The sequence below is a fragment of the Xiphophorus hellerii genome, chromosome 21, assembly GCF_003331165.1.
Source record: "Xiphophorus hellerii strain 12219 chromosome 21, Xiphophorus_hellerii-4.1, whole genome shotgun sequence".
NCBI classification, from domain to species: domain Eukaryota; kingdom Metazoa; phylum Chordata; class Actinopteri; order Cyprinodontiformes; family Poeciliidae; genus Xiphophorus; species Xiphophorus hellerii.
The window spans coordinates 6,757,747-6,769,292 of NC_045692.1; the positions used below are offsets into that span (position 1 = coordinate 6,757,747).

At 39.7% G+C, this 11,546-nt stretch overlaps 1 protein-coding gene across 1 annotated transcript; it reads left to right on the forward strand.

The window, feature by feature from the left end:
* The first annotated feature begins 86 nt into the window (after positions 1-86).
* Positions 87-8,262, forward strand: pigm (phosphatidylinositol glycan anchor biosynthesis, class M). The gene is made up of 8 exons (XM_032552110.1): positions 87-356; positions 788-961; positions 1,052-1,172; positions 1,940-2,189; positions 2,376-2,479; positions 2,660-2,814; positions 3,913-4,014; positions 4,643-8,262. The coding sequence occupies exons 1-8, from the start codon at positions 186-188 to the stop codon at positions 4,808-4,810; spliced, it is 1,245 nt and encodes a 414-aa protein (XP_032408001.1). The 5' UTR covers positions 87-185; the 3' UTR covers positions 4,811-8,262.
* The last annotated feature ends 3,284 nt before the right edge of the window (positions 8,263-11,546 follow it).

Genomic DNA, 11,546 nt, shown 5'->3' on the forward strand with positions numbered 1-11,546 from the left:
TGCAGCTGTTACGCAGAGTAAAATATAGGTTGTAGTACTTACCCAAGTCCAGAAGGTGGCAGCAGAGCAGTCAAAGAGTTTCTAAAGTTCGAGGAAGAAGACGTTGTTTACATCCCTCAGACTTCCGGGTTTGAGCTGTGGTCATTCATTACTGCTAAATAGCATGAATTTGTCTGTCTGCTGTTATGGAGAGGCTTCTATCTAAGCTCCCCGACAAACATGTCCTCTTCCCGGCCTCCTTTGCTCTCCGACTGGCTTTGGTGGCTTATGGAGACTACCAGGACAGAACTATGGCGGTGAAGTACACGGATATAGACTACCATGTGTTCACAGATGCTGCCAGGTTCATCACACAGGTAGCTACTCCCCTTTTGTCAGCTGCTGATGCGTTTTTAGGAATGACAAAACTCAAAGCTAAGGAGCAACTTTTATTGCCTTTTTTTCCTGTTTTGCTTCGCGGATTTGAATCAGCTGCATTCCATATCATCTCTAAAAGTTTTGTAAAACATTGAAAATTTTAAGCAAAGCTAAAAAAAAAATGTTATTCTCACTTTATAAGATATAAAATATGTATGCATTTTGTTCCTTTACAGCACTTAGTATGCGATAACTTAACATGACTTTCTGCCTCACTTATCATGCCTACCACCAGGTGTCAGCAGAGGACGACAATGTATTCCAATCTGTATGTCAAAGATTATAATATTGTCGCTGTCTAAATGAAACTCGCTTTTTTTCTTTGGTTAATTTTTATGAACAGAAATGTTTGTGTTGTATTTTTGGACAGGGCGAGTCTCCGTACAATAGGTCGACCTACCGCTACACGCCTCTGCTGGCCTGGCTTCTCACCCCAAACATCTACGCCGGCGTGGTGTTTGGAAAGATCCTCTTCATTTTGTGTGACGTGCTGTCAGGACTGCTCATCTACAGAACTCTGTGTTTGAGAGGTCTAGACTGCAAGGTTTGACCCGACGGCGTTTTTTTTTTTTTTAAATTCTCTGATTTTTGCTGGTTTCGATAAGAAAAATTTTATTCCTTCCCTTATTTTTAGACTGCAACCTCTGTGTGTTCTCTTTGGCTTCTTAACCCTCTGCCGATGGGAGTGTCGAGTCGGGGGAACGCTGAATCCATCCTGGCAGCTCTGGTGCTCGGGACTTTGCTTTGTATGGAAGGTAGGGCTACAACTGATGATTATTTGCGTAATTGATTGTTGTACCGATTATTCTGACGATTAATCGGATAAAAACAATTAGGACATTATGCTCATTTTTCATTTAACCGCTTAAGCCTTTTTTAGACAATATTAAAGATTCATTAGAAGATTAAAATAATCGCATAATTTTAAAATAAGGACATAAACCTTTTACTATCTTAAATGCACTAACATCGCATTCCTTTAGTGTATGCTTGATCAATTGTTTGATATTTTTTTGCTTCTAACATCGACATGTGTAAACTTTGTGCATAACTTAACATCAATACAATGTAGCAAAAAGTGCTTAGTAAGAGGGCAATTGTTTCTTCTTTCACTGAATTTAAACAAGGTTGAGTTAAACATATGGCACTTGAGTTCTGGGTAGAACATACTGTATTTACAGAAAAGTGGGTTTTTTATATCTTAAAAACAGCTTTTTGTACAAGTTTGGCTTAATTACTGCTCTAAGTGTGTTATTCTTTCAGGAAATTGCATTTTTTTTTTGTCTTTAGTTTGTACTCTTGAGTTAAAGATTAATTGATTACTAATTTAGTTCGGGTTTATTTCAATAATTGATTAATCGCTATTAATCCGATTAATCAGTTCAGCCCTTACAAAAAGTAAAAAGTAAGGGCTGAAACCCTCCGGGAGTTTAATGCCTCCATAAAGACTGTAGCTGGATGTCACTGCTGCTGTCATGTCATCTCCGCAATCATGTGCTGATGCATTTTTTTTTCCTTTTAGCCAGGCATCTGGTGTGGGCAGCCGTGCTCTACGGCCTGTCGGTTCATATGAAGATCTATCCCATAACGTACGCCCTGCCCATTGCTCTGAGCCTGAGAGCGCCGGTGGCGGGCCCAGCGGAAGGCAAACCGACGCAGACGTGGAAGAAGTGTGTCCTATTTCTCGGAAGCTTCCTGAGCCGCGACCTGATCCTCTTCGGAATTGTGGCCGGGGGAGTTTTCTCCGCGTTCACGGCACTCTTCTATTACATGTGAGGCAAACACATAAAGGTTTGATTTAGCCACTTCTCTCCAGGATGTTGTACATGACGTAGTTTATTTTTAATATACTTCAGTGCAAGCATTGTTCTTCATCATCTGTTGTTAGACGTTGGGGGGGAAAAAAAGGCAGAAAAACAAAAATTATGATTCTTACGACTCGTCTGTTGTGGATGCAGGTATGGTTGGTCGTTTCTTCACGAGACGTACTTGTACCACTTGACAAGAAGGGACATCAAGCACAACTTTTCACCATACTTCTACATGCTTTACCTTACTGCAGGTACTCATCAGTCCAGGTATGGTGGTGGGGGGCAGCTGTTATTCTGGTCTGAGCTTATGAGAAAATAGGAGCTAAATCCAGGCAGCTTTTCGTTTTACGTTTAACGGTGAATAAATGAACAAGTGGTGCAGGTGTGTACAATGTCTTGGGTTCATTTTTTTTTGCCTTTCTTGATTTTAGACAGCAGGGGGAGCCAGTGGCTCGGCCTGGCAGCCTTTCTGCCGCAGCTCGTCCTGCTGTTGGTGGCCTCCTGGAGCTTTCACCATGACCTGGCGTTTGCCTGTTTCCTCAATACGGCCATCTTCGTCTCCTTCAACAAAGTGTGCACTTCACAGGTAACGCAAGTCATAGACCACTCATAGGATGTATGCTTAAGTCAGGGTTCCTAAGCGGTATTGTATGTCTGATAAGGTATGAAAAAATAAAAGAATTTGGAAAATATTTTTTCAGATCTTTTTTTTTTTTTCTATGCTTTTATAGATAAATGTTTAATATTTCTTAACAAAATTAATAGTTGTTTTCAATAACATCTTTATCTTTTATTGGTCACATCACACCTTGTTGTTTTTTAATGTTGCTTTCGGACGTAACAACTCGGTCGTATAACCGGGAAAAAAAAACCCCGAGTCGGGATAAAATGCCGAACAAAACACTTGGCTGGATATTACTTTGCTTTTGCAACAAGATAAAAGGACCTATGTTCAAAAATTCTACTTGAATTTTTTTCTCCTAATGTCTAGAATGTTGAACAAAAAATGAACTCAAGACCAAAAAAATGTCTTAAAATGTATGGGTTTAATATAATTAAATGTATGTTTTTAAAATGTAACCTATTTTTAATTGTCTGGTTTGGTGATGAAGAAAATATGGGCTTTTTAATTAGCCTTGTAGAATTGAATATATATTTTTTTACATGGAGAGTTTGCATTAAAAGAAAGAATAACTACTAATCAGCTCATACTGCTTACCACTAAATATGAACCTGACATGCTTTATCTGTGTTTTTATTTTTTTAGGACTTTTTTGCTGATATCATTATTCCTGCTTGTTTTGTTGGTTTTTTTCAGCACTTTGGTGCAGCTGATGTTGTTTTTGAAGTGCTTCATAATTAAGATGACGTTGACCTACATTTGTATATTAATTCTCAGATATTTGGGGTATTTCTTCCTTAGATTTTGATTTGTTTGCTTACTTTTCAACCAAACAGTTAGGTTTGTATACCTTAAAGTAAATGAAGGGAATTGGAACATGTTCAACAAAACCATTGTTGAACTCATTGTGTATCCAACAAATCCACCAAAAATTCATGTGGATTTTCAGAGAACTTCTTAAATGTTTTGGTCCTGTAGTTTATGTGACAAATATTTTTAGCCCTGTTGTAACAGAGAGTAAATTATGTTGATTAACAGTTCCTGACTTGTTTCTGTTTCTAGTACTTCCTGTGGTACCTGTGCTTGCTGCCCCTGGTCATCCCACACCTGACTCTGTCAGTGAAACAGGGTCTGGGTCTGCTGCTGCTCTGGTTCGCTGGACAGGTAACTCACATCTTCACATTATTTGTGTTACTGTTGGGACAATTGGGACAATTCATATCAACTCTCATAGCTCTGGCCATCTGAAAATTATGTTTTTATTATTTTGTTTTCTCCCATTTTCAACAAAGTGACATGAGTACAAGCTGTCATTGATCATTAACATGCTTGCAAAATGATTGGTTGTGATTTAATGCTTAAGAGACGAGTTTTTTTTTTACTCTGTACGAGGTCCAACTGGGTCGCGCCGACCCCATGTGCGCTTTTTTACAAGTTCTACTTTTTTCAAACTGTCAATTTTTGGAAACTGACGGTCTGACGGGACAGCCCTATTTTCCCCGCTGTCCGACCGTGACATTTGCCGCGCCCTACGAGAGCGTCTCGCTAAAGCCGCGGGAAACTTTAGCCTGAATATGTCTATTTTTATCCAAAACATTTAAAAAAATTAGCCTGCTAAAGAAGTTGCAGTGAGAACTTTGTGAGAAATAGACGCATCTGAAGGAAATTTTTTGAAGGTTTCCATTTCTTTCTTTCTATAAGCTGACCAGAAAACACAAAGTTCAATTACATTTTCAGGCTGCAAAATAAAACTGTCTACTTCTGTGCTTCATCGGGTCTTCTCCCTATACAGGCTCTCTGGTTGGCCCCCGCCTACTTTCTGGAGTTTGAAGGCCTCAACACTTTTGTCCTGGTCTGGCTCGCCGGATTGATGTTCTTGGTGGTCAACTGTTTCATCTTGATTCAAATCATAACGCATTACAAACCCAAACCCCCTTCACCGAGACCGAAGGCCGAGTGACGCTCCATTGCGTTGAAACAGGAACATTTAAACTGCAAAAACACAAAATCTTACCAAGTATTTTTGGTTCGGTCTCTAGTGAAAATAGCTTGGTACACTTGAAATATTTTGATAGTATTATGACTTTATTCTTGTCTAGTACACCCTGATACTCTGTCATCTATGTACTGTAGAAACTACACCACAAATACTTGATAAAAATGTATTTCTTTGCACACATTAAACCAACCGGGACTCAAGCAGAGAAGACGCAGCAGTAAAAAAAAAAAAACATTTGTATTTTACTCAGTTTCTCTCAGCTGTCTTTTCATAGACTTCCTTCACTATAATCTAAATCATGTTGTCAGAGATCAGTCATATATTGTATAAAAGCCTCAGCTGGATTATCAGTTATCCTGAGTTAAACCCTTGGATTACATGCTTATGTTGGCAGGCCGAAGCACTTAGATTCACAGCGATGCACAGACCGCAAACAATTACCACTCTGCTGTGTGTGGCCTATAAAATCTTTGACGTTTGCCCCCAGAATAACAAGAATTAGCAGATTTTCCTAACCTGTTGTTGGGAGCAAAATACAGATTATAAATCCAGTGTTGGAGAATTTCCACGTGTCTTCTTAGAAACTGAGTTTTACACACTCCAGGGCTAATTTAGAAGCCAGTTTTATGCTGGAGCTGTTTTACTTTGCGTAGGGCTTAATGCTGCTGCTCACTTGTAGTTCTTGAACAAGGAAGGGGCGCTGTGCAGACCGGATTAAGTTCAGGTAAATCTGAGCTAAATCGTGTCATGGTGACCTGGATTCTGACCTATAAGTCGTACTTTGCTTTTCCACAGACTCTTAACAACATTCAGATGATATTCGCCCTGCAAACACATATAATTCAAGGCAAGGGTCCCAGTTCATGTCAAAGGGTGGGGGGTGGGGAGGTGTTGATCAGAACAAGCCTCGCCGCAGCTGCAGTTCACAGTTTTCACCACTAGGCTGAAGCATTTGCCAGCGAAACGGAGCTTCAGAGCTCGGGCGTTTGTGTAAGCCGCACAGATTAATCAGTCAACTGGAGCATGAATACGACTCAAAACAAACAGTGGTTCCCTTAATCTCGCCATACTTTTCCCTCCTAATCTCACGTGGAAATCCTCAAAGCGTTCACTTCGGCCTCGCTGATCCGGAGTGCGTTTGTTGGTGCCGCTGCTGCTTCTGCGGCCCGAGGGCTGACACCAGGAGGATACAATTTACGAGAAAATAATACGTGTGCCTTCCTTGTCGTCGATGGCGGGAAAGGGTTGCATTTGTGGTGTTTTTCCAGAAACGTTTATCTAAGTGACTTGGTGTGTGTGTGTGTGTGTGTCCCATGTGGGGCGTGCGTGTGAGACTGACTCACGGTCAGCTGCGGCCTGAATACCCGGTTTATGAATCACCGGGTTGCACTGAGTAACCTTTCAGCTGCCTTTGGGCCCATACCCAAACCATTTTCATTCTTAACCACCGTCCGTCTGAATACCACAACATTCTGGATTTTATTTTTAAAACGGAATCTGTTGACTGTAACAATGTCCTCCTCAAACTGGTGTTGTATTTTCTAAACGAGACGCGGTGCTTTCCGTCGGTACTAAGAGGTCACGAGTGGAACGCCCGCTGAAGTTGCTGTTCTCACTCGAAACAAAATCCAAAATGGCTTCCACGTGGTTATTAATATTTGCCACAATTCACTGTTGGTCCTTTCCCCAAGTCGCCCCTACCCAGCCTCATGAACATGTTGCTGTAGTGTTGGAGTTTACATTATGTTAAATACTTTGTCGTTTGCATTGCTAGCGCCTAGTTATACCTTAGCACTTCCATTAGCAAACATGATTAAGTGGAATATTACGTCGTTTTGGGATTCAAATTTCAACTTCCGTGATTGAGTAGAAGTTCCCTGAAGCTTGCTTCAATAAATAGCAAAGACTCTGAAGTAAAGTTTTTATTTATTTTTTTATTTTTACATATGGTAGCGATCACACTAATGCTAATTTGATAATAGTGGAGCAATTTTTTTATTTATTTAGCCTATTCGTGTTTTTGCTAAGTTTCAAAACGTTTAGCACACTTAGCGTCCTATAAATCATTAAAATCAAGCACCTGCTAGTAGCTAATAATTTATTTCTATGTTATGTAGACATACAGTGAAATGTAAAAGTCTTTCTGTTGCCGGTGTTGCAGCACTCGGGAGGAAAGCAGCACCTGTAAAACCTTTTCATGCTTAACAGCAGAAGGATTTTCCTCACATTTTCAGGGTGAGTTCTTGGTCAGTAATGTCTGACCACCAGCTCATTCTTTGTCGTCATGGTAACCATACTGCCAGATGGTAGTTTTCACCCCGTTTTCGTCATGGCGTTGGGTTTTTAATCAGATCTGAACCACTCAGAAGAAGTAAATAATCAGTTATTTACAGCCTCATAATGTATTTGGCTACTTAAATGGACTTTTGCTCTCCTTTAGGTCGATCCAGATTTTGGCCGAAACCAATTTTTATATTTTTTATTAAAACGTCCCTAAATACAGATACAAAGCTGCGAAGTTGGCATCACTGGTGTGATTATTTTTAGATTTTAGTGATGAAGGTGCTTCGGATCAGAGGGATAACTCTGATGAAAAGAGGGAAAACGTGAATTCATCCATAACCCCATTGCAAAATCCCATGTTTTCCTCATGTTTTGCGGCTTTAGTTTTTACTCCACTGTCTTTTTGTATCGCATACAAAAAGCACAGCCTATACTTAACACGTTCCATTCCTGGAATATGTTCTGAACATTGTAAAAGGTTTTAAAACTACACTTTTATGGAACCGCAAGAGCGTGTTTTTTTTTTTTTAGTTTGGAAAATTATTTTATGGTCGCAGAAATATGCTTTGGACTGGGCCTTGGTCTGATTTGCTCTAAATGCTGCACAACCTTTCTTTATCCAAGCAAAAGCTGTTGGTCAGTTTCGGACTCCAGGTAGGATGAGTACGACTCACAACCTGGTCACAGGACCATACTAGAGGAAAATCTGAAATAATCCTCAAAGCCTTTGGATTGGCTGTTATGTCTAAACCTGTATTTCTTTTAAAGTGTAAGGAATATTGTAGCTAAAATCTAGTAAACTCCTGGAAGCCATCGACTCAGACGACACCTGGAAGCTGGTGTCATTAAACTGCCTTTGACACAGAAGCCATTTAATGAAGACTCAAGCGGCTTAAGAAAATAAGCATTAAGTCGAGGTGCTTTGTTGTCCTTCATTAGCTAATTGAGGCAAACAAAGAGTTGGAGGTTTTTTTAGTGGGAAGCTCCAATATTTTGCTGACTTATATACGTTTGAAATTTCTGTTGGGTGGTATTATTTCTTTTGATCTAATATTTTTTATCCAATGTATTTTTATAAAATATATTTTTTTATTCTGCAATCTGAAAATAAAAGCTTCAATCTAATTTTATGACCGTGGTTCAAAAGTTCTTACGAAGCATATTTAGTAGAAGGTTCTCACATTATGCACCAAACCAAGCACACGTTTCAAGGTAATTCTGTGGGATTTTTATGGGATGGAGGAACACAAAGTTCTCCACGAATGCAAAGTGGATGGAGGAAGATTCACCGTTTTTATTTTTGTAAAAAAACAAAAAACAAAAAAAAAAAAACGTAGTTTATTTGTATGCAGTCTACGTTTTAAGGCTGACTCCCCTTATTAAAACCCAGCCTGTCAGAAATCACACACAAGTTTAACTGTAATTTAATCTCCGCTTGAACATTTGTTCAATCAATCAATCAATCAATCAATCAATCAATCAATCAATCAGTCAACTTTATTCATATAAATAGGTAGATTTGATTAGAGTGAGGTCAGTCAGCCTTTTTACCACACAGGAAACTTTACATCAATGTGACGATAAATATTAACATAACATCATTCAAAATGTTCTGGCGCTCAATACTTTAAAACATTAAAAGCCATTTAAAAAAACAAAACAGCAACAACAAAAAACAGGATCTTCATTATGACAAGATTTAAATAAAAAATAAGAAAAGAAAGAGGAAAAAAAAAAGCAATTTCTCTGCCGGGAAAGAAGAATGCACCTAAATACATGCCAATCATGGAGAATCTGTGGCAAAGAAGAAAAAAAAAAAGTATCTTTAAATGCACCCACCATCTGATCTGACTGACCTGGAGCTGTTTTGCAAAGAATTATTATCAATTATTATCAATTGGGATTGTTGGAGTGCATGCTGGCCTTTTCAGGTTTTAGCTGAAAATGTTATAAAAACTGATAACAAAGACATAAAAACATTAGCAATTTCTTTCCCCTTCATTGTGATTACATTCTACTTTTTGTTGTTCCATCAACTCAAATCCCAATAAAGTAAACTATAGTTTTAAAAAAAAAAAAGATCAGGGGGATGAACCCTTTTGCTAAACACTGAATCAGTGCGTTAATACTGTCTAATTATGGTTTCATGTATTCAGGTTTCTAACCCTCTTGTCGCTTTTTTTTTTCTTCTTTCCCCCCTTTGGTCCAACAAACGTACAGAAGGTTGTTGTGGGGAAAAAAAAAACTACGGTCATTTTCTTTCATCCAGCATTCCAAACTTTCTTTCTGTTTCTCAGGATCATCGAGACTCTTAGTCTCTATCTGTGTTTTCCCTCTTAATCTACTTTCTCTGTGTTCTGATTCTCTTTGTACCCCTTTCAAGACAGTCGGTTTCAATGAACCACCCGCAGGGAAAACACCACCTTTTATCCACTCATTCACACCATACACACTTTTTTCTCCATATTTCGTTATCATAAAGTCAAACAATTCACCCTGAGGAGGAGATTGCGTTCTAGAACCACGGAGACCCATTCTTCTTGAATTGGGTGGGATTTCCTCTTTAGACTGCAAACGTCTTCGCAGAATCCAACAGATCAGCTTTGTGGTCGCTCTGCCTCTCAATCCTCTAAGAGAGGCCTTTATTTCTGATAAAGGATTCTCTAAAGGTTTGGTTCCCTCAGTTTAGAAAACCAAAACTCAAGAAAATACCTGCCTTATTTACCCATAAGGACTTTCACTAGGACTCTAACCTAGAAATCATTGGTCTTTTTTTCTCTCTGGGTCTTTAACCCGGTTTGGCACTTGAACCCAAACAATTGGGGGCGAAAGGGAGACTCTAACCCACCCTTTTGTTTATTTTTATTTATTTTTGATTTTTTTTTTTTTCTGGGACTTTAACCCGACTTTTTCTTTTAAAAACGCCAATCTCTATTCCCCAGGGTGAAAGGTTTATCGGATCCTCTATTTTAGATTTTATAATTTAGAATTTGCTATGTTAATTTGTCAGCCCGAGTGAGTATCCCACCTGATAACAGCGGTTCTGAGTTCGTCGATCCCAGCGCTGGAGCCGTGGAGCCGACCAACAGCCCTCTTCTCTCTCAAATCCTAAACGAGGTTTGAGGCTGGAGTCTCGTCCAGGTCGGTACCAAAACGCTGTTTGTCGACGTCCTCGGATGTCCAGTCGAGGGATCCGGGTCACGGCACCAAATTGTTGTGGAAAAAAAACTATTACCAAGCACCGTTCAGGTGAAATCACTCAATCAGGTTTATTCATATATTGTGCACAATACAGAGAGCTTGTAGGACAATCAATGAAGCAAGTCTGGATGAAAAGCTCTGATAGGCAGAGACAACACATGAGTTTTATACCGAGGATAAAGGTTCCAAAACAGTCTGGTTCTGATGCAGCTGTGGAAAACAGCTCCCAACCTGGTACATGTAACCCAAATAGCTTCATTTTGGTAGGACTATACAGGAACTTGGAATAAACATATAGCAATATAACTAGCAGATGTGACCTTATTGTAACTTTCCACATCATGGTGTATATGCCGAAGAGGAGAGTTATATAAATGCTCATGTAACCTTTGCACTGTAAACGTATTACTGATCTCATACACTCACAGACTGCTTGTGCCTCACAGACACAGCTGTCGGGACGCATCAGACGTGGCTCACGCCACAGCTGCCCAGAGCGCCCACCGCTGCCTCCTGATTGGATGTCCTCTTTTCGTCGCTCCTTTCCCCTCTGAGCGTCTCTTCTCATTTCTACGTTTGTCTCACTTCGTCTCCTTCCCTTATCGTTGTCGACGCAGCCAACGCTCGGGCGGTTTGATCGACGTTAAATATTCGAAATTCGCTCCGTCGTTTACTCTTCAGCTTTACATCTTTTTGTTTGTTTTTACAGGAATTGCTATGTTTGTGTAAAAACAACCAAAGCGTGCCGTGTGGATGAGAGTGATGGGGAAATCCACGCTTCCACCTAGCAGTCGTGTTTTTGGGCTGTGGGAGGAAGCCAGAGTACCCTGAGAGAACTCGACTTTGGCACCAGATTTAATCCAGGATCTTTTTTATTTTCTGCAATAAAATCGACTGCCCCACTACGCAGCCCCAAGAAAATTTTAGAAATGACATCATTTGTTGCCCTTCAAACCGTCGAGCGTCATTAACGTGTACATAAACAAACGAACTCGCCTCCGACGCAACCGGCATCTCCATGTGGCGCTTAATGATCTATGTACAGTAACTCTTGGCTTGTTGAATGTAACTAGCATGAATACATTTTTGCGCAGTGTTTCATACAGCGCTATTAAAAAGGAACCTCCTTTTGTCGAACACGTTAGTTAATTTCTGCATTTTGGTGTGATAGAGCAACATAAAGTAAGGGCGTAATTCTGGAAAAAGAAACAAT

Bases quoted from the DNA above. Each gene is read 5' to 3' on its own strand.
- pigm (XM_032552110.1), top strand. From the start codon at position 186: ATGGAGAGGCTTCTATCTAAGCTCCCCGACAAACATGTCCTCTTCCCG. The intron at 1,173-1,939 runs GTAGGGCTACAA...TTTTCCTTTTAG, and splicing joins GACTTTGCTTTGTATGGAAG to CCAGGCATCTGGTGTGGGCA. The intron at 4,015-4,642 runs GTAACTCACATC...CTCCCTATACAG, and splicing joins TGCTCTGGTTCGCTGGACAG to GCTCTCTGGTTGGCCCCCGC.